General features: G+C 38.9%; 2 protein-coding genes across 2 annotated transcripts in view; one reads left to right on the top strand and one right to left on the bottom strand.

The window, feature by feature from the left end:
* mettl15 (methyltransferase 15, mitochondrial 12S rRNA N4-cytidine) overlaps positions 1-3,924 on the bottom strand; it is a 45,279-nt gene extending 41,355 nt beyond the window's left edge. The window contains exons 1-2 of the mRNA XM_088370823.1: positions 3,776-3,924; positions 2,411-2,659 (exon numbers count right to left, since the gene is read on the bottom strand). Coding sequence (XP_088226949.1) covers positions 2,411-2,647 — 237 coding nt within the window. The 5' untranslated portion in view covers positions 2,648-2,659; positions 3,776-3,924. The remainder of the gene's footprint in view (positions 1-2,410; positions 2,660-3,775) is intronic.
* On the top strand, positions 3,916-21,767 carry kif18a (kinesin family member 18A). The gene is made up of 18 exons (XM_088370822.1): positions 3,916-4,105; positions 5,064-5,399; positions 5,857-6,014; positions 7,842-7,946; positions 8,095-8,205; positions 8,808-9,005; positions 11,220-11,396; positions 11,515-11,589; positions 11,688-11,776; positions 12,636-12,798; positions 13,210-13,374; positions 14,427-14,548; positions 14,632-14,897; positions 15,460-15,510; positions 19,160-19,505; positions 20,222-20,311; positions 20,811-20,905; positions 21,015-21,767. The coding sequence occupies exons 2-18, from the start codon at positions 5,084-5,086 to the stop codon at positions 21,170-21,172; spliced, it is 2,685 nt and encodes an 894-aa protein (XP_088226948.1). The 5' UTR covers positions 3,916-4,105; positions 5,064-5,083; the 3' UTR covers positions 21,173-21,767.
* Positions 21,768-23,548: the final 1,781 nt, after the last annotated feature.

Raw genomic sequence — 23,548 nt, 5'->3', positions numbered from 1 at the left:
TTATTCTCATTGTCCACACTGATATGAAATGGCATCCATCTGATAGCAATGAATTGTTTTATTACAGGACTAACTTGTTATTGAGACTACACTATAATGACAGCTGTTTGTCGGGGTATGTCCAAATTCAGATTTCTGATCCCATTCACTTTCAAATTGACACTAGCAGAGTTTTTACAGAGTTACACTTTAGCCATGTTAATGTCACATGGCATCATTATTTATAGAACTGCAATATTACATTTGATAGAGGTCATTGAATGAATGAATAGATGAATAGATGAATGAATGAATGAATGAATGAATGAATGAATGAATGAATGAATGAATGAATGAATGAATGAATGAATGAACACCTGTGTTGAAGCAGTAGTTCTGAATGTGTCAAATGCGTAAGGTGCACAGCATGTACTGTGCAGCAAAACAAAATCTCTCAGACTGCTTTACTAACATCTGATTGGCAAACTGTCTTGGGACAGTTGGCAAATGGGCGGGCAGCGGAGGAGTTTCGAGGTGTTAAAGTTCAGGCAGCAGCGACGCAGCACCCTGTGTCGTGCCAACAGCTTTACGGTGGCGCAATTCCTGACTAACTCATTGACCCATGGCCCCCACCTTTCTTGACCATGCATTTTATATTACATATACATGTATTTATTTAAACATAAATATTCATACATTTAAAAAAATAAATAAGACAGCACTTCTTCAAAAGAGATCTTTTGACTCATGCCCATCTGTGCGAATCAAAAATCTATTTAACAAAAGCAAAGATATCATCACCATCTCTCAAAGAAAATAAGAACACACATTCTATTCTGGTCATCATCCAAAGCCTAAGGTGCAAAACTTGTTCTGTATCAACAGCTTCACAAATAATAAGACTGATCAGTTTTATCATGTTTATTATTGTGGCTGTAGTTTGCTGCAATGCACTGCATCTCAGTGAGAAACATTCCCGGTAAAGAGAAACTTGGCAGGTCATATTGTGAACATCGTAATTATTAACTTAAGTATAATTAAGATTTTGGTATTGTTAGTTGTTCTGTGACAGAAAACAATGACTCTTAATACATTCCCACACGCAAAATCAAGTTCACTACCGCAGTGATAAATTACAGTAGAGTTACAATAAAGCACCGTTAGAACGACAGTTGTCAGATAGCATCTCTTACCAGCAGCTGGTGTTATCAATCAATTACAAGTACACTGACGAGATGTTGCAATTTCTTCATCTTGCGGATTTTCAACATAATGAACAATTTTCGACACCATTTTCTTTAACTAGGGTTATGGATGAAGTGTCATTAATTCCATCTTAATTTGGGCAAGAGGCACGGGTACACCCAGGGTTGGTCAACCCTAGTCAGCGACTACCTTATTGTGCAGCGCACAAATAAAAATATTCCATAACAGTGGTTAATTGCTTCATTCATAAACTGTAGACTTTATTTTTCTGTATTTGATTATTTTGCCAGTGGTTTTATAGCTAACAAAGGTAAACTTTAATAGTTACTAGTGGGGGTCCAATTGACCAACTAGAGACCACCCTGTGTGCAGTTAGCAAACCTTCCCCCTTTCCTTAACATGGATTAAACGTTACAGGAAAAAACAGCAAATAAATCATAAAATATGTTTGTGCATTTTCTACCCAGTCAATTTGTAATAATGTCTGTATTTTGCATATTAAAGGGATGGAAATTTGAATAGAATGTTTTGAATAGAATCAATTCATCTAAAAAAAAAAAAAAAGGCGGATTAATCGATAATTAAAATAAATGTTAGTGAAGAAATCTAAAATTTAAAAACATGCAACGAATCCACATGATCGGTACCAGAATCGCTGTTGGGTGATCTCGCTCATGGATGATCGGTCTCGGGATCTGCAGCATAAAATCCTGATCGGAACACTCTTACATGTTACCACTGCTTTTCCACAAAGGTTCATTCAATCGCTTCCTTACTCAGTATGACACCCTTACTTAAGATTTACCTTCTGACGTCTACAAATGCAAAAAATGCTTTTGAAACTGAACTTTTTTTGTCATGATGTAAAATGATAATGAATGTGAAATTTAAAAACCATTGACAAATAAATAAGTGCACTAATTGGCCTGTGTAATACTATGGATAAGAGAAATGCAAAAGAACAATGAATTTTGGTTGTTTATGTGTTCACGCTGCTGTGACAGCATAACCAGCTTGAACCAATTTTTGGTGGAATTCAAATATCATACATGCTGTATTATAAAGGCTTTCACACTTACCTTGCTAAAACAAGCTAAATAATTCACAACCGTTTCTATCATGATTTGACTGGAAGCTAATTTAGAACATCATGTCCCTGCATATTACCCAATATGCTGGTATATAGAAAAATAGAATAGAATAGGTAATAGAAAGATAAACTTACTTGACCTGGGTGGATGTCCAAGTGTTGAAGTACTTCTTTGAGCATTGCAGGAACATGTGGAGGCTTTTCATTTGAAACATGCAGTTCTTCCGATTTACACAAAGAACCAGCACCAGAGAAGGCACAAAGGCCAACTGTCTGAGAGTCCAAATTTAAATTCCATAATTTCTTCACTGCCTGCACAGCCAAACGTGTTTTCTGAAACTGTCGGGGAGAGGGAATACGGAAAATCGCCATCCTTAGTTTGACCTGTGATAAAGACAATAACAACGATGAGTAAAAGATGATGCAATATATCATTTATGGCACAACATTACCCGATTTTTTTAGTTTTGGACTGGAAAACATATTAATCATAAGTAGCATCACAATAAAATTAACAAGACAGTGCAGGACTGACATGTTGGACTGCAATAATACATGACAAGGTTAAACCATTTTGCTTTATTGCTTCTGGCAGGGATGAAATTTATATGCAATAGGGCATCATATTTTTAACCAAAGATTGAACCCTGCCAGGGGTGCATACACTGTATCTTCAGGGGAAGTCAGCGCCAGATCAGGCAGATGCTGGAAATTAGAGCTGGGGTGATAGATTCTAAATCCTGAAACAATCATTTACTATTATCAAGGGCCAATAGACATGACAATGTTTATTTCCCACGCTGGAGCAGCTCAATACACAACTGCAATATTACCTCTTTTAACTATTATTATCTGCCTCGGTTTATCAATCAGGTTGGCAAGCTACATAACGTAAAAAAATACTGCCTACAAAAACCACCTAAGTGAGTCACTTTGCAATAAAAGAGAAAGGACTTCAGGTGTATCCTGGCAACTGGATAAATTCAAAATCAGAGTGTTACCGACTTGGGATTCCAATTAACCCGATGCATGTAGAGGAGCTGCCAGGGACGATGAGCATAATATTGGTCAATGGCTTCAAATGAATCCACTGAATTTCAAAACGGCAGTGAGTGATCCCACACATCAACAACAGTGGCCCTACCAACCGGTGCCTTTCAAATTTAATGAGAATGGTTAAGGAGGTTTAAAGATGTTTAATGGTTATGATCATGTTAAGGCACCACATTGCTGAAGAACAGCATGCATGAAACAAACAACACTGTGTTTTGCGCCTACTAAAAATTGCAGCATCAGAAATCTTTGTTCCTGCAGGAGCCGTGGAAACTTCCGCCCACTAAAGCTGTTTGTCAACACGTGAACATGATCCAAATTTAGCTTCAACATAATTTTGCGATCGGCGTTTGATCAAATCATATTGTGGTGTGATCATACTGGATGACAGGACACGATAACTGCATCTTCAACCAGTATATCAGCAGAAAATATAAACAGACTTACTTAAACTTAATCACGATGAAATGTCCACATAGTTAACATTTCAGGACGCGAGCAGTCGGTTGACCTTAACCGGAAGTAGCTAACGCGTAGCTCCACCCACAAACAGCAGCATGTTGGTGATGTCACTCGGATCCGCCCATTGACCAGCAGCTCACACCCAATCTGCATCCACCGAGGAAGAGTACTTGCTTTTAAAAATATTGGCGCTTGTCTCGTCAACACCAGCTCTTTTTCAAGCTCCATGTAACACTTTGGTATGCAAGTGTTGTGGGGATCTTCTGAAAATATAGCAAACGTGACGGAATTAAAGTGTCCTCTTATAAACAATAGGTAAGTCTTTGTCGCGGACAGCCATTGAAAATTTGACGTTAGCTTCTTCGCTAACCGTTTCCGTATCAAAGATCGTCTCAACAATGATCATTCCAAATTCAAATATTTGATTGCCGACAATGCCCATGTGTACGCTGTTTAAATGTGCTGGGTTGCATTTACAGAGCGTGGTTGAAACATACCGTAAACTGTACTGTTTTGATGGTCAAGTCTAACGCCAAGGGAAATCCGTATTGATTATTTATAAAGTTAAAGTCCCAATGATCATCGTCACACACTCATCTGGGTGTGGTGAAATTTGTCCTCTGCATTTAACCCATCCCCATGTGATTTTGATCCATCTCCTGGGGGAGAGGGGAGCAGAGAGCAGCAGCGGTGCCGCGCTCGGGAATCATTTGGTGATCTAACCCCCCAATTCCAACCCTTAATGCTGAGTGCCAAGCAGCGTTGCATTCATTATACTGTAGTTCTTACACATATAATAATCACGATTAACTTTGCCGGACAGATTATTTCTTGAACAGCTTTGATAAATATAGTGCAGATCTCTCAAACGGTTGATGACTAATATATAGAACGATTCACTGCTCAACCTCTACTAATTAAAATTCCCCAAAGCTATGGGCTCCAAAGAACAAACTTTTGGTCTTTCAGAGTGTATCTTTTTGAAAGTTAAGATGATGAGTATTATAAAAAATAAATGGAAAAGGTGGGAACATGTGTATATGCTTACTATACAAATACTAACTTTTGAGAAGAATTCTAATATTTAAACCTTGAATCACGTCTGCTGATACTCAAAATATTATACCCATCGTCAGCCTTACCACCCAATTAATTCAGTAAAACGGTAACGCTCTGTCCACTCCTTCCCTTTGTACACTTGTAAAAAGTCACTATCATGAAACCAAGATGTATTGTATAATTTTACCAATGTTGTTGTTTCTTGTTTTTGCAGTATCGCTCTGAGGAAACACAATGGAAAGTAATGTATGCAGCCACGTGAAGGTGGTCGTTCGGGTGAGGCCAACCAACAGTAACGAAAAGAGCGACAATTATCGCAATGTGGTGCAGGTTGTTGATAAACACATGTTAATATTTGATCCAAAAGAAGAGGACTTCTCCTGTTTTGGTTCCCGAAGAGTTAGAAATAGAAACATCAACAAGAGGCCCAACAAAGACCTTAAATTTGTTTTTGACCAAGTCTTTGGAGAGAATTCAACTCAAGACGAAATATTTGAGAATGCCATGAAAGGAGTGCTGGATGGCGTTATGAATGGTTTTAACTGCACAGGTAATGGCACACAAGATACACAATTAACCTTTTCCTAAATTTGAAGTCTTTGTTTGTCCGCACACTCAAGTTTCAACAACTATGTGACATGTTTTAGATTATTGTAGAGAGATAGTTTAACGTTCTTTATGAATTTGTTTACAAATTAGCTCAGAAAAAAAATGTAGCAACCTACTTGTGACCCTTTCAAAGTTGGATTGTTGAGGATGCAACATTTGTAACTTCCTTGATGGATGATGCACATTGTTCATTTCTGAAGAAATGGTATTGATCCAATTTTGATCAAAATCGTTGTGAACTTGTAGTTCAGCAAGTTAAGCTGTCCATTTTAAAATCAACACAGGACAAAAGTCTATCACAATCACAAATCCTACCAGGTTGTGGTTATGCTGTGTCCTTAGTAAAGCTTATTATACAATTATACTACATATACTATACTTTTCTCTTCATGTTTTAGTTTTTGCCTATGGCGCAACTGGAGCAGGCAAAACACATACCATGTTAGGAACACCAGATGAACCGGGAGTCATGTATCGCACCATGGAAGACCTTTTTAAACGCATGGACGATGCCAAGGAAGAGAAAGAGTTTTCTGTTGCGGTCTCCTATCTTGAGGTATTTTTTTTCCTCTCTCATTCTTTGTTCTTTAATCCTGTCTCTGAAAACTCTGAGTAAGTAAATTGTAGAATTAACTGAAAGGACGTTGGAAAACATTTTGTTTGGGGTTTAAATTATTTTAAGTAGCCACTGAAATAATATTTTAGTCTAAATGAATATTGACTTTGTTTAATAGCATACCGTAATTTCCGGACTATAAGCCGCACCGGACTATAAGCCGCACCAGCTAAAATTCAGGGATATTTTAGTTTTTTTCTTACATAAGCCGCACCGGACTATAAGCCGCACGTGCACATGAGTTTTTTACAAAGAAAGATAGTACACAGAAAGCCGTAAAAATCCATAAATACGCCGCACCGCCATTTAAGCCTCAGGGTTCTAAGTAACCTTCTGAATAAATTGCATTAAAAGTTCACATTCATTACAACTTGTTTTTGGTGAGCAAAATGTCAGAAGAATTGAATTTAAATGCTGATTGATTGGGTTTTAATACAATGCAGATGGTCCAAACAGCGCCACTGCTTTGTGTAATCTCTGAGTCACATGGCAGAGTAAGAGAAAGGGTTTAGAGCCCTTTGACGCAGGTCACCTAGCGTGCATTCCTACTAAAGCTCGTAATAGTCACAAGCAACACAGCCAGAATAAGCAGCAACCATTGTAGTGTTTCAAAATAGTATTTTTGTTGTTTTTTTCTTCAAGATACCGCACAACAGTGGTCCACAGCCTTTTTACGAGTGTATAAAAGTGATCATAAAAATCACGAAAAAAATCGTATATAAGCCGCACCTGACTATAAGCCGCAGGGTTCAAAATTTTGGAAAAAAGTCGCGGCTTATAGTCCGGAAATTACGGTAAATCCATTTAAAATAATTGAAGGGACAAGCGGGATGGATGGATGGATGGATGGATGGATGGATGGATGGATGGATGGATGGATGGATGGATGGATGGATGGATGGATGGATGGATGGATGGATGGATGGATGGATGGATGGATGGATGGATGGATTCTGTTGGATTGCACCTAAATGAAAATAAGATTTCATTCCTACTTAATGGATGGAAATTAAAATCAACTGAGGTGCAATCACAGCCCAGCTTTAAGTTTCATTCTGAGCTGCTTCCAATTCTGTTGGATTGCACCTAAATGAAAATAAGATTTCATTCCTACTTAAATTCATTACTATAGGCTATGCTACGATCTTATGGTAGTTCTTAACCTGGGTTCTTATCAGTGGTTCTTAACCTGGATTCAATCGAACCCTAGGCGTTCGGTGAGTCGATCTCGATTGATCATGGCTTTTTATAGTGGTTGTGCACGCGCGTAACTCCAGGTTAACATCGTCGGAGTTGATTGAACTAACTCAGATCAGCTTTTCTGGAACCGAATACCCAGAGTCTCCCATCTCAGAGTAAGTCAATTCAGAGTTCAGGGATAGACTCAGAATATGTTGAACCTGCTTTCTGGAATACCCCCCAGGTCTACTGAGTTAGTAGGTTGTGGTCAGTTATTTACATGTTTTTTGTGTGTTTTGTTTTAGATGGCAGAATGTGCTGTAGTTAATAATCTATGCATATGTGTATATCGTATATTTCCTAACAAGCAGCCAAATACAAGAGAAAGATTATGTTTTGAAGACTAGAAATTCAGAAACACTACTGTTTTGTTCAAACCACGTGCTTTGTCAGATGATGTCTTGCTCAAACCACACGCTTTGTCGGATGATGTCTTGCACGACAGTTTTGCTCAAACCACACGCTTTATCAGATGATTTCTTGAAATTCTTTGAATGGTTTTCTCCACAAATGTTGTTTTAATCACAGGTTTACAATGAACAAATCAGGGATTTACTGGCTAATGCAGGTCCTCTTGCAGTAAGAGAGGACAGCGGTAAAGGAGTTGTGGTTCAGGGCCTGACGCTGCACCAGGTAAGGAGCCACATTGTTCTTTGAAAACTATGCAGCATTCTGTACAATGCTATATGGAAATGATTATCAATTTGGAGCTAGAAATTGGCAATAAAGGTTTTATATGCAGTCCTCGGCACACTTGATGACTGACGTCTTCTTTGCATAGCCAAAATCTGCCGAGAGCATTCTCCAGGCTTTGGATTTTGGCAATCGAAACAGGACGCAACACCCTACTGATATGAATGCCACTTCCTCCAGATCCCATGCCGTATTCCAGGTATTTAAACTGTCCAAAAGAACAGCTTTTACTATCCACTATAATCTAAGGGTGTATTCAGACCAGAAAAGTCCTTTAGTCCGCTTGTTTGGTCCGGACCAAAAGCGGACTTTTTCGTTTAGTGCGGTTCCTATTCAGACTGTACATTTTACAAGTGAAGAATACACATCCACTCTTGTGACGATCTGTGCTCCCATTGGACAGCTATGAACAGGGCGGCACACAGAGCACAGACCCGGAAATGGAGGAAAACATGCGAGCCCTACTCGCTGCATTCCTGTTCTGCATATTTGTGATGTTGGTTTGGATCCACACTGTTTGTATTCACACCTGAAGCGAACCGCACCAGAGTTCGTTTGGAAGCGAACCGAGACCACTTTAAAAAGTTGGTCTCGGTCCGTTTCTTTGATCCGCACCAGGATAAGTTTGCGTGTATTCACACCTGCACAAAAGATCCAGATCAGCGTTACAATCGAACCCTGGTCCGTTTAAAATGGACCAAACAATCAAGTCTAATACACCCTTAGTCTATTTGTCACATTTGTGAGTCCTATACATTTTTCAACTCTTACCATACAATGAATGTGTTACTATTTTTCCAGATATATTTGCGACAGCAGGACAAGGCTGCTAGCCTTAATCCGAATGTATGTGTTGCCAAAATGAGCCTAATTGACCTGGCAGGCTCCGAAAGAGCCAGTGCTGCCAATACCAAAGGGCAGCGCTTACGTGAAGGTGCGAACATCAACCGCTCACTCCTCGCCCTGGGAAATGTTATAAATGCTCTCGCTAATCCCAAGGTGAGTTAATTTTTCATTTGGAATGAACCTATACTTGTTGCCAATATTGGCTAACAAGAACTGCACAGTATTTCATATTTCATAACTTCAAGCCAGTCAGTGGGAAGTAGGATTTCGTGCACAGAAGGGGTTATTTTTTTTGTCACTTTAAAATTAAATTTCACTTGCTCAGATCCCTTAAGAACTCATTAGGTATGTGTTCATCATACATCTATGGTTTACCAAACAAATAAGTCAGACATACGTATAGGCTCTTCATTGATGAATGTAGATGAGGCAAAGGCGCTTTGAAAAAAGCTGTGACTACTCAGTGTTGCCTTGGTAGCATTTTTGTACCTCTGTGTTTAGCAACTTTGGTTGTTAAATTTCACTCGAGGTGGGCAGGTATTCGAGACGCCAAATGTTTCATATACTGTATTTTCCGCGCTGTAACGCGCACCTTAAAACTTCCAATTTTCTCAAAAGCCGAAAGTGCGCCTTATAATCAGGTGCGCCTTATATATGGACCAATATTGAGCCACTACAGCAGGCGTGTCCAAAGTCCGGCCCGCGGGCCAAATGTATATATCTTATATATGGACAAAGTTTTAAAATGGGCCATTCATTGAAGGTGCGCCTTATAATCCGGTGTGCCTTATATATGGACAAAGTTTTAAAATGGGCCATTCATTGAATGTGCGCCTTATAGTTCGGTGCGCCTTATAGTGCGGAAAATACAGTACTTCCTTGTAAAGCTGAGTCTTTCAAAGTCACCCGGTGCTGTTGAAATATGAGACTTTGGTCATGCAAAAAAAGTCACAATAAAATATGAGGGTTATTTCTGTCTACTTACTCCTAAGTGAGTGGGTATAAGGCATGTTGCTTATAATTGTATACATCTCTGCTGTCAAGTGCTTGTATGGATGAGGTCTTTTAGCGTAGTTATTATCTATAAGCATCGCTTCCTGACATTCTATTTATGGAAAAGATGAGGGGGGGGCTGGGTAAAGTCCTCATTCTCATCATTTTTTCATTTTCATCATGTTTTCACCCGCGCATGTTGCTTTGTTATCTGTCCGTCTGTCAGAAGGATTACACAAAAATACTTGACCCCAAAAAAATTGTATTTTGTGAAAAGCTGCTTTGACCCGACAATGAACCCGTTACATGTCTGTGTACATATGTGGGCAAAGGGCAGATCACAGCAAGCCGAAGTGTTCTTCTCATGTACACTTTTATCATGGAATTTCGCAAAAAAATGTGAGTTAACTCTAAAAAAAAATCTAAAGATCTAAAAAAAAATTTTATAATAAACGGTTTGATACAAATAGGTAAATTCACTGGTGCCGACCAGTTTGCAGGTGGACGGGACCACTATGCATTTATTTGTACTTTTTAAAATTTAAGTTCCACATTACAAAAGCATGCATGCTGGGTTAATTGACACTACTATGTTGCCCATGGGTGTGAATGTTTCTGGTGTTCTGCCTTTGTCTAAACAATAGTCCGGGGTACCCCCAAAGTCATTTGAAGGAGGCTCTAGCTCACCCACAATCCAAACAAGGACGCATGCAAGAGAAAAACAAAAGATGGATGGATTCTTAAGTAGTTTGTTCTTGTGAAGTTTTATACTACTACTATGTATCAAGATAATGCCTCCTTTGCAGCTTTACAATGTCCTCATCAGTCATACATTCACCTGCCAAATATTAGGCACAGCGGCCAAATCTACAAGATCTAATACAGGGGATGTTTTCAGAATTCTGCCGATAAAAATCACGCTGCTCAGTGGTCTTTGGATCCAGGTGTAGCACCTTCTGCATTTCCAGGTGCAATGCTTGATACGCCTTCGTTGTTTTGAATTTTCCTTCTAGTGTGACATTATGCAAAATGAATGCTTGTGAGATGACGAGTTACCTAAGCTGACCAATATTGTAAATGGCTGTGCTTGCTTAGTAGATTTCTTTTAGCAAGAAAACGTTTTGGTCAGTGTTATGTAATCGAAGATCTTTTGTGAAGTTTTCCAGATGCCAAAAAAAAAAAAAAATTCTGTTACTTTTCATTTGTTTGGCCTTCGTCATATTTCCTTTATTACTGCATGTCGTCCTCTCAATTGCCGTATTTGGAGTGGAATGATTGTCATCTTATAGTCACTCTTCATACAAAGCATACATACCTTTCATCCAACTATCCTTGATAATAACTTTTGAACGCATTCATTTCCATTTGTTTTAGAGCAAGAAGGCTCATATACCATACAGGGACAGCAAACTTACTCGGATACTCAAGGACTCTTTGGGAGGCAACTGCAGTACTGTCATGATAGCCAACATCAGCCCTTCATCCAAGTCATATGATGACACACAAAACACTCTGAAATATGCTAACAGGGCCAAGGAAATCAAATCTTCGGTATGTATTCAACTATTGTGTCATAAAATTGCACACTATATACAGTGTATATATTTTTTGTCATCCATGGATTGTAACATTCATGAATCATATTATTGTATTTTGTTTGTCTAATCAGCTGAAAAGTAATGTTATAAGCCTGGACAGTCACATTGGTCAGTATGCAGTCATTTGTGAAAAGCAACGACAGGAGGTAAACAACACACTGGCGATGCCTCTTTTTTTTTTATTATTAATTAATAAACAATATCATCAGTTCTCATCACTGTAAGTCAAATGTTCTCATTCAAGATTGTACAGTTGAAGCAAAAATTGAAAGAGTATGAAGGCAAAGATCTGGTGGATAAAATATCTACGGAGAAGCAAGCAGACATCAAAAGGTAAGCACAGTTCATCTGTTCTGTTCTCAAAGTGATCGGCTGTATAGAATAGAACATGGGAATTTGGGGTTAACAATTGGAAAGTGTTGGACTGGCCAACTCTACAACAAGAAGGTTTTGTTGCCAATGGGTCACAGGCTTCCTGGTTGTTTTGCAAGCATAGAATTTGCAATTGAAATATTAGTTTTTATGAACGTTAAACAATTTCAAGTGTGCGTGTGTTCCCATACTTTTGGAGGGAAGTGTATTTACACATGGAGCTAAATGATCACATATGAAACAACTGATTGAGCAGTGTTTCGTTGCATTTATATGGGTTGCATCTATCAGAGGATCTGCAATTGTACAATATTTACTGTAAATGTCATCATTAGAGCCTACACTGGCATCTGTCAAGGTGTTTGGGCTGGGGACGGAGGACACAGAAAAGCTGAATGAGTCTCCCTCCCACACATTTCATTCACTGGCATCAGAATTCACAACTCGCACAGTGAGAGGCTCTGAATAGGCCGTGCACGCTTCTCACGCTATTAAAAATTCAGCAGTCTAGCAAGTCCAGGTCTCCTACGTCACTAGAATTTCATTCAAGAGTGCAGTCACATTTCAGCGACAGCTCTCCAATTTTATTTACTTGCATGTATCGCTTATTCTCCACCTCCAGTTGATGTGGTTTAATAAAAAAAACAAAAAACAAAGCTACAGCATCTCATGCTATTGTATAAGATTAGCTTTCTTGTAAGCGTTTTTGTTAAATATGCTTTTACAGAATTAAATGTTTTACCCATATTGTTCTTTTTTTATATTTTGCAAATGTGGCGGCTCTTTGAAGGTATAGTCAATCACTTTAATCTCTCTTTAGGGTGTCAGAATCTCTGCAGCAAGTCTTCTCCAACCGTGCCCAAATCAGGAGAGAACAGCTGGATCTGGAGAGACAACTGAAGGAGAATGAGCTGCGCCAGCGCTACAGCGAAGAGGACAACCTGCAGATCCAATACATCTCTGCCAACGAAAAGACTGAGAAGGTAGCAGATGCTTATACTGGTTTCTAGATTCTGTCGTCCGTGCAGGAAAACAGCTGCTGAATCATCATTTTACTTTGCAACTCGCCATAGTAGTCTGAGCCAGTAATTTACACCACAACAGGACTTAGTGAGTCCTGCTCCCCAGTTGCTCGCTTTCCTAATTTTAGTCCCACCTCTAAAATGCTGTATTGCAGAACACCACTAATTCTGCAAACTGAAAAAAAATCTGAATTTTGTTCTTTTCGCTCCAAAAATGGCCCTCAAAGTTCCAGAATTTTTATCGCTATCTAGCTACCACTATTGTTTGCACGCACATGACGCGAAAATGTAAAATACTCAATGGGTGAAAGCAAGATGTTTTGAGCTTTTGTTGTTCTCATTGGTCTCTCGCCCATTGTCCTTTTCCAACAGGCTGCTTGTAAACATGAGCGGAGGTTGGGGATGCTGCACTCCGAGCAGGAGCGCATCCGTAAAAAACTGAAAGAGGCCGAAATTAATTTTCAGAAAAATGATGGCTGGCTTCACCGTGTCGAGAATGAAGTGAAATCGTTCAAGTCAAATAATCAGATTTCTGAGGTGAGTAACAACTTAGTTCTCAGGGTAACCCTGGTTCTTCTCTCAGAGCTCCTTATTTAAGTTCAAGTTCAAGTCCCAATGATCGTCACACACACATCTGGGTGTGGTGAAATTTGTCCTCTGCATTTAACCCATCCCCGTGTGATTTTGATCCATCCCGTGGGTACTGTGCTCAGGAATCATTTGGTGATCTAACCCCCAATTCCAACCCTTAATGCTGAGTGCCAAGCAGGGAGGCAATGGGTCTGATTTTTTATAGTCTTTGGTATGACCCGGCCGGGGTTTGAACCCACAACCTTCCAGTCTCAGGGCGGACACTCTACCACTAGGCCACTGAGCTTTGTCATTTTGTTTTGTTCAAAATATAATATTACAGATTATTGCACAAATTCGAGTGACCAATTTTGCCGGCCTGATCAAGACGAGTGATGTACAAATGCCTTATTACATTATTATGTCCGTAACTTAATCGAGTGCAATAGATTTCTTGTGAGAGGAGCACACAAGAGCATGTTATAAAAAGGATACTCATCAATATAGGAAGGATCCCTAAAACTCAACGCTTGTTGTTTTTTGTTTATTTTAGAAGGTAGGCTGTGTCTCTACTGGTGTCGTGACTGTCTTTGTTTTCGTCCCATCTGTTCTCCCAGTAATTAGAACCGTGCTCATTTTATTTCTCCAGCTCACTCGTGGATCACTGAAGAGAATAAATCAATACACTTTACTCGTCCCTCACACAGCAGCCGGTTACCTAAAACCATGTCCATGTTTTTTTTCTTCATTATCCTTTCTTCCAAGAACTGACCCAGAACTATGACGAACTCACCAGTTAAATGTTCTCGCTGCTGTTGTTTCATAGTTTTCTTGCGTCAGAGCGACCCCCCTGTCTCCTTCCACTGCTCACAACCTTTCAAATAAAACATAGACAAATGCATGACTATAGCTTCTCGGGCTAGCTTTGGACAATTTGGCATGTCTTGAGTTTAGCTTTTAGATTTTCTGTAGTGTATTTTTTATTTTTTTTTTTAACATCGTCTTGCTCTCTTTCGAAGATATTAGAAAAAGACGTACGTTGCCACCGACTGGAGCTACAGGTGAATGATCTTAAACAACACATCAAACAGATGGTCAAAATTGCTGCACTTCAGGATCAAGAGAACAAACGCATGCAAAAGTATGTTGCTGTTATTTGTAAGCAGTACATTGCTATTTGCTGTGTAACACAAATCTAATTGTAACCTTCTGTATTGATTCTAGAATGGTGAATCTGTTATTGCCAGCTTATGGTCAATTCTACTCTGCCATGTATGACTCTGGGCTTGTTACAGCCCAAGATGAGTTGAAAAACCAAGAACTCATGCAAATTGTGCTAAGAGAGAGAAGTGTGGCTTGGGCAGACCAGGTAGGAGCCAACCAAGACGTACAATGTGGAAAAAGCTCACAGGAGAGCAAGGATTTCGGTGGTGAAATCGCACCTTTCCTGGCCTTCTCAAAACTGCTTTACTTTCAGAGCAGCCCATGTAGTAAGTGTCCATGTTCTTTATTTTTCTTTTATCATTAGTGTCACTTTTTACCTAGACCATATCATGGGTGTCCTTATAATTCTCCTACTCGTCATCAAATGTAAGACGATATGTGTGACTGATATTGAAAGAGCACGAAACCTGCTTTTCTGCATTGCTAAAATTATGCTATGCCTCCATATAGATTATGTGACAGTTAGATATGAACCCATGAATTGCATTTGACCCTATTGAATCATCCCGAGTAATGGGTTTTGAGAGCCAGCAATGTTGGTGGCTACCCTTGCAGATATTGGAATGCTCTGCAAAAACATGGTTCACATTGAGAGCAGTGTTGTGGACTTTTTTCCTATTTGAAAGATTTATTTATAATTACTAAGATAAAAGCTTAAGGTATTGGCTAGAATGTCACAACCAAAAGGCTCGACCGTGTTGGTGCAACGACCCGAGTGTATTAGGCAATTATCCAAAGAAGTCAAATGCACCAGTTTTTCGACCTTGTAGCACATTTTTTAATGTGCTTTGGAATGTATTGACAAGCAGTATTTGTTTTTAAACACAGGTGCAGAGGGGCGGGCAAAGTCACTGATCAAAAATGCCCCATTGTCCAAAGGTAAGATTTGTTTTTCTTTTGACTTTTTTATTTGTGTTAATCACCATACCTTGAGCAGAAATAACTTTTTTTTTTTTTTACCGACAGTCTGTAACAAAACGGTGTCAAGTGTTTTGTTTTGATCATATTTTGTTTTGTTGAGGTCGAAAATGTTCCAGCATGCGGAACTTGCTGTTTGCAAGTGTGTCTTTAAGTGCAACATTAGCTTTGGCCGCTACCAACCAATTGTGGTAACATTTGTTGATGTTATTGCAACTCCCCCGTCTAATAAACTAGACTAAATCCAAATGTTCCTGACAAAATAGTCCAAATGCTCCTAATAGGGATTCATCACCCGATATGTCCCAAACTAAATTAAATAAATACCTTATTCATTAATTAAATAAATTGGTCATTACCATATTTTGCCTCTTCTGAATCTCCAAACCACTAAGCAATTTCACTCTCTTTTAACCCTCACCGGACACGGGCAGGAATTGAACCCTGCACCTCTGAACTGTGAGGTGGATAAGCTGACAAGTGCTCCCCGTGCCAGTCATTAAATTAATACATAATTTATTTAATTTTGTATTTATGTATTAGGGATTCCTCCATATTAGTACTATTGCGGTAGTGATCGTTTGTCGTAGTCTTGTTTAGCCATCATTCTAAACGGTGACTTTTAGGTTGGCATGTTGCTTAGCATGGCTGCGACACCACTCTCGCCACAAGCACTGGATTGGCTGCATTGCCCATGTGACCACGTCACAAAATGATTGGAGGCTGACTGGCCCCCGTGACCAAATTAATGCATAAACAATGTGGACCGAATGTTGGTTGTGCCAGCTATGACAGTGGTACAGCAGGGGTGTACGTTATTCACCTGATTTCAAAAATATAATAAAACATAGAACCAAGATGAATTGGGCAGCCTAGGGTCCCTCCAGGAAGGAAGCGCTGTTAACAGGCAGTGTCCAATTTTTTTACGTTAAAAATAAAAAAATAAAACATCTTTCTCAAATTAGTGAACAGTCTCTCAAAGAACATTTTTTATTGTGAGCAGTGCATAATTATTGTTGCATACATTGTGCAGTAGTGTTTTAGAAGTAGTATTCAAATGTAAACAGTGAATATAATTGGACACAAGTGCATTAGGCATATGATTTAAAAATGTCTTGCGCAATAAACTGTGGGAAAGGAAAGACATAGAAATAATTCATCCTATCCAGAAGGACATGGAAAAAGAGATCTGTACGTTTTCCTGCTGCACGCATTCATGCCATTCAGACGAATATTTTATTTACTGTAGTCTGATAAAATATCTGGTTTGAAAGTTTACTGGTAAAATTTGGACAGCCTTTTCCATTAGCCTGCAAACTATTTTTTGCTTATTTTACTCATCCTTTGTATCTTCGCAGACAATCTCATCTTTTAAACCAGTTAATCTAGACTCTACATTAAACTTTATTAATAGAAGTATGTTGTGTTTTCGTCTCCTTGTATGGTCAAAGCAGCATTCATTTTGCTAGCATCCCTGTAGTGTAAGGCATTCGGCGATTTCAAAAAAGCATACTAGTGAATTTCCATGTAATATAAGCAATGTAATATATACAGCCTTTATATAACGGTTAATCACTCCGGTTTCCATTATTGGGAACATGCCGCCACTGTTTCATCTCTCTAATGAAATCATAACTCTTTGCATCCCTCTCAATTATTCATTCACTGACTCACGCTTGAATCTCTCAAACCCATCCGATGTATATCCTAATTCCACTGTCACATTCTTATAGTATTCACTCTATGGGTATAACATTGGAAAATATTCACACTGTCATCAGCGACACAAAGCATGCCTTCTTAACCTGTAGTTTGGGTCTATTGAGGACTATTCAGAATTTGACAAACTGCTCGGATGTCGCCCTGATGCTGCTTTGCTCGTCTCCTACTCCTCTAGTCCTTGTGATAGACACTGCAGCGTATGAGAAATAGCTCCTCCCTGCAATTTGCAAAGCCAATCAAATGTGGTCAGAGATAGAGAGGGACTGATGGGTTTTAAAGAGGGAATTGACGCTTTGCCTCGGCTGGTTATTAATAGAAACATACACAAAAGTTGTCGCTTTGAAGGTGGTTCGCAGAGGATTAAAACATGTCGACATTTGATGTCCTTCTTTTGTTTTGTACAGATTCTCTGCAGTATTTATATGTCTTTGTTTTCTCATTTGTATCTAATCTTTGCTTTGTTTTCCCCCTCTCGAAACATTTAGTTTTCGACGTTGCTTCACCACCTCTCATTGTCTCTGATTCTGCCTTGCCCTTGCGCCCGCAAATGTTTTTTTTTCCTCAGTGCCTTGCAGTGAACACTCCCAATCCCTCTTGAGCTTCATTCATGAAAATGCAGATCCACAGCAGGGCAGGAAAAAACGTCAGCAGACGTAAATTCCCCGGCTCCGCCAACCAGAAAAGGCGCGCTATAAAAAACATGCAGCGGCAACCAGGCGACCCTAATTCAGTGCCGCCTCTACCAGAAATAGCAACTCATGCATGTATTAATCCCCCACAAGCCAAAAATATGTGATTGAAGGAATTCTGCTGCCATTTATTGCAAGGAATAACTCCACTGTCACACCAATGTGATGACAGTGACATGATATGTCGCAATTATGTAATCACCACACTGATCAACCTTTCAGATGCTCATATATGTATGGTAAATATAACATTAAAATAGAAAACGTGGGGTTTAGGTTATGTGCACGCTCACCGTCTCTTTAGTGTCCTGCTGGTGTTTTTGCTTAAGCCTCAACAACCCTCTGCAGGAAAATGAGTGCATTGGGCTTCATCATGTGATGCAGACACTGGGCTTTGACCCCATTCTCATCTGCAACTCAATTACATTTTTATGAGGTTGATTTTTATAGAGGAGCTACTAAGTGATAGTATCATTATTTGTTCAACGATATATTTTGCGAATGAATAATGAAAACAATACCTAAAAATTCACAAACATTTGAAAACCAATTTGAGCTTAATTGGCACAATTCAGCATAGGCAACAAGTAGACATTTTAAAAAAAGTTTTTGGAGGTTAAGCATGCAGGCTAATTCTGATTTGAAAAAATTATGAAAAATGATTCATTGTTACTATTATCATCGTAATATAATAAGAATAATTATTATTATTTGCTTGGATTAATACATAGAGACCTGAGGATGTCCAAGAACAACTCTTGGGAGTAATTAAAATGTTTAGTACGTTAGCAGAGGAGTAACTCGTTTTGGTAAACAAGTGATAGCTGCCTGAGTTGACAACCAACAGTAGTATGATGAAACGGCAGAGTTCCTGACAGGCCCAATCTGTTCCAAGACGTAATTTGGAGTACTCTGTTCCTGAGTGAAGCTGCAACGATCAAGTGTTGATCTCTTAGCAAACAAGTTAACCTCTATTAGATTAAAAAAAATAGCTAAAGTTAAATTACTCACGTTGACTGGATACGTATTTTCTGAGTAATTATAAACCTAGAATTGAAATCTTTGAATTGCTGTATTTTGATCTGTCATTTTCGATATGACAGTAATGACAGAAATTTTCAAAAATTATGATTTCGAACAAATATAAAAAAACATTGTGTTCATTCCTTCTCAATGTTTTGGTTTGCTTGGGGTTCTAGGCAGCAGAAGTCATCCAAATCTACAGCAAGACATACTTCCCCGAAGGCCCGTTAGAAGAAATCTCGCTGTGTTGCTGCAACAACAAAGCCCAAAGACTTTTTCCCACGAGTTTGAGGAGGGTACCTTTCCTCTCCAGTGCACCCCAGAGCCTGCGCAAAAAGATGTTAAATTTAGTTTGTCCACCCGCATGGATCCCAACGTGACCCTTGAAGTTCAACATGAAGACAATGCAACAATAATAATAAGCGATGACGACCCCTCGCAGGAAATGAAGTCACAGGGTTATTCAACTCAAACCCCATTAATCAATCCTCTCAGTGAAGCCCAGCAGATTCCTAACAAACGGTGAGAAAGTTTCCCCCCACACACACAATCATGTACTTAAATTCAGTAAAAGGCACACCAACTGAATGTTCGCGAAGCCATAGGAAAACAGTGTTTCCCCCTAAAACCACGATGTAATTATGTTCATATTGAGTTTAACAATACTATCAGGGAGAACAGTGAATCACAAAATATGAGGAACACGCTTTATTGTTTTAAATGTATGGGCTGCTCGTTTCTAGATTGCCACTTGAGATAAAAATTTAGACTAAAGAAAATTCCATAGACTGAACATTGTGCTTGGTATTAGTAGTAAGCGTATTCGGTTGCTTCCCAAGACATTCAGTCGTGGGTTTTTTCTTGGAAGGGAGAATTCCTATGTAGAAAGATTTGTCGTAGTGTGGAAAAACTGAATATTTTGGCCAGAACAATTTTTAATTTAACATGGGCCTAAAAAATCGTAACTCGCAGAGATTACCAACTACCCATCACTCCGTAGGATTGGCCAAAGAACGTTTTAGCCCAAGTGGCATTTCCTACTGAGGCCTCCAATAAAAATGCTTTGAACGGTCGAAATAACTCTGGACTGCTCCTGAATTTGGAGACACAGTGTTAAGGCAAGTGGAGCAGACTTTGCTAGTCTTTGTAATAGAACCATTGTCAACTCTTGCTTGAATAATGAATGCATTAAATTTCATGGAAAAGGCATTAACCTAACAGAAAAAAATTCTATGCAGACATCAGCTCTCCTTACAAGAAAAAAGACGTGCCAACCCAGCTTACATGGGCATGACGTCTGCTGCGCAAGGAAAGCGTAAACATATCAGGTAATTGTTGTTCAATCGCCTTTTTTTTTTTTTTTTTTTTTTTAGCCCAAAACCTGATGTTCAGTAATCCCTCGCTACATCGCAGTTCGATTATCGCGGCTTCAGTCCAAAGAAATTCACAAATTCAAAATAAACCTTCTAAATTGAGGAATTATGGCATGTATGTTAAAAATGAGAGGGTGACACTACTTTGCGGATTTTCACAAATCGCAGATAGTCTTGGAACCAATTGTCCGCGATAAACGAGGGATTACTGTATACGACGTTGTTTCCCATGAAAAATAGTGTTAAGAGTAGAGGGCAATCTGTAACCCTAAAATAAAAACAGAAAACCACAATATCCTTTCTTTTTCTTGTCCTTTCTAGAGCCCCATATTTCCCTCAAAGTTAAAAAGCTCACCACGGTTGTCAAAGAATTGTTTTCATGGGGAAATTTCCTACAGTGATAAGTTGCTGTCTTTTTGTTAGACAATTTTTTCCATCTTTGGTTCTCTGTTAGGGAGAATGATGAAAACCTGTCCGCACCAAAGCGTGTGAAGAAAGCCCTCTCCATTTCCACCAGACCAAAGAGGGCACCACCCCCTAATTTTTTTGGTAAGTATCAATTGTAGAATGGCACACGTTCAATACAGAATGTATGTTTGTTGTTTTGGTGCAAAGCTCAGTCACTGATTCTGAAATACCGTCTTTGCGTTATCATCAGGTTCGGTTGAGGACAAACCTCAGAGAGCTGTCAGGAGTATTTCTGAAGGAAATCCGAACTTCTTAATACCGTCCAAACGTTCTGACGGAAATCTGAATGCCTTTATACCGTCTAAACCTAAGTCACACCTGTTCAGTCAAGTGACCAAATGGATCTAATTCCCTTTTCTGTGTGTTTTGATTTCTATGTGAAACAATTTTAACTAGCATTTTAGGCTCTATGAGCTTTTGTTTTATTACTTGACTTTAAATAACCACTGAACACACACTCAAGATAATCTGATTGTTAAGCCATGTTCATTGGATGAGAGGTAACAATGGTACAACATAATCCATTTTCTACTGATGTGAATTGCACCTAAACTTTTTATTAAAGCATTCATTGATTGACAGCCTCCCAAACACTCCTGGTGTCCTCTTATGACATATTATTTGTGTTAAAGATTTTAAACCCACTTGATATAAGTCAGATGGACTTCTGGGGACCTTGAAATTGTTCTTTCCAAAATGTAAACTGCTGCATCTCTGTCCAAGCCTACTGCTTGCTCACCTTTTTAACAAAGATGTTTTGCCAATGTGCCAAAATGCATCTAAGGAAGGAATATAGACAGTTGGGCGTCATTGTAAATAGTTGTACATTTTACTTTCATGAAACAGTCAGCACTAGGGTGTTAGTGTTAAAATTACTTCATCATTGTCTGCCAAATGGCAGAAGTTGAATTCGTTCAAAATAAAATTTAAGCTTTCAAGTAAAGTATGTACCACAAGTGTGTTTTTTAATCATGATCAGGGATTTCTGAGTGTCTCTGGTAATTTAAAACATGGATATTTATAGTCAAGGGCAAAAAGAACTGTCTGAGAATGATGGTATGTGTTGTTTACCATTTCAGTGTAAAGCTGGAATGTCACGATCAAACATAGGTAATTGTAATTCAATTATCGGATCTGAATATATTTTGCATAACAGATATTCACTTTTGTTTCTAATTACTGCTTATTAATTAATCATTGTTTTTTCTTTGGCATTGTTAAATAATTAAAACCAAAAAAGGAACAATTCAGCAATATCACACAAGTGGTAATGTCAATTACAGGTTAGTTGTAGTACTAAGTATTTTTTTAATGATGATGATTCAGTTACTGATTTGGTCCTTAACATGTCATAACATTAGGGAAACTAATGTTAATCCATTCTTCTTTCATAATGCGTTTCAGAAAGCTTTTATCTTATTTACTGCAATAAGATTAAGAAAACATTGCATCACTTAAAACGGGTCAAAATTGTTCAGTAGCACAGTGTACGGGGGTTGTCGTTATTCTTTATGCTTAATCAGATACCATTAAATATTTGCATGTTTTATGTTCATATACACTACCTAAAAGAATGAAGTGAAATTAATTTTGAGTCCTGTGTTTTTTTAACGTAAGGGGATAGTGGCGAATCTAGGATTTTCTTTCCTTCAGCCAACTATATACAGTGATCCCTCGCTACTTCGCGTTTCGTTTATCAAAGTTTCACTACATCGCGGATTTTTTTTCCCAAATTAAAAAACATTTAAAAGTCAAAATAAAACTTCTAAATTGAGGAAACATGTGTCTAACCTTTAGGACAATGTAGTATTGCTCCAAATGTTCGTTTACATTGCTTTAGAAGTCCATTTTCGCGTGTCAGAACGATCACGAATTAGCATCTTTCCGCTAACTCGTTAGCCTGCCCAGTACTTCTTGTTGGTGACCATACTTCGCGGATTTCACTTATCGCGGGTGGTTTTTGGATCCAATTGTCCGCGATAAAAGAGGGATTACTGTACGTATCAGCAGAAACGCAAAACTCTGCAAATTCCAAAACTCACTTATTTGGTCTTGCTCCCAGAGGGTGCAGGCATATTTTGGGGTGGAGGCAGTGCCCCTGTGGCCCTCCCTCTACCTTTGCCACAGCATGTGGTAAGAAAACAAATGCTTAGTACAAAGTCTGCCCACCAACAAAATGAACGTGATTTGAGTACATCACTCATGTTCCTCCAATATTTTGAAATATGAAAACATGTCTCTTTGATCTGTGATGAGTGTCAGACCAAACCACTCTGTCTGGACAGAAGTGAACTTGTCACTTTCAATTCAGTCGTGCAACTTTCAGCAGCAGCACATTCAGTGTGATCTTTATTTTTAGCACAGTGGCACAATGCATACAGTATGTCAGCACTGTAGTGCGCAAGCGCTGACACTCATTCACAAGAAGCTCTTCATTGCATGCACGTGTGTGTGCGGGTACGCAGTGAAGCAGGTCTTGGCTAAAGTTTATTAACTTTCTCTTGGCCAATGAGGTGCCTTGTGCGTTTTTCCTGCTGACCAATAGAATAGATTGAGGGGTTGGAAGTGGGTGTTGCTTAGCAACTGCAGGTAGAATCTCAGATCATGTTGGACCCATTGTTTTATCTCGCTTCCCTGGGAGACATTACATGATATGTGTTGTGATTCGTGAAGGGTGGTGGGGGGGACACATCTGTCAAATGCGTCACAAAGTTTTACTCTTTT

Source organism: Syngnathus floridae, chromosome 3 (genome assembly GCF_059516105.1).
Source record: "Syngnathus floridae isolate MCC-2025c chromosome 3, RoL_Sflo_1.0, whole genome shotgun sequence".
In the NCBI taxonomy this organism is placed as follows: domain Eukaryota; kingdom Metazoa; phylum Chordata; class Actinopteri; order Syngnathiformes; family Syngnathidae; genus Syngnathus; species Syngnathus floridae.
Note: the sequence above shows the minus strand (reverse complement) of the source record. Positions and strands in the feature narration are given on the sequence as shown.

Excerpts from the sequence above, each read along its gene's own strand:
- kif18a (XM_088370822.1), top strand. The coding sequence starts at position 5,084 with ATGGAAAGTAATGTATGCAGCCACGTGAAGGTGGTCGTTCGGGTGAGG. Across the intron at positions 9,006-11,219 it reads ATGCTCTCGCTAATCCCAAG|AGCAAGAAGGCTCATATACC; the intron begins GTGAGTTAATTT and ends CATTTGTTTTAG. Across the intron at positions 14,549-14,631 it reads GAGAACAAACGCATGCAAAA|AATGGTGAATCTGTTATTGC; the intron begins GTATGTTGCTGT and ends TATTGATTCTAG.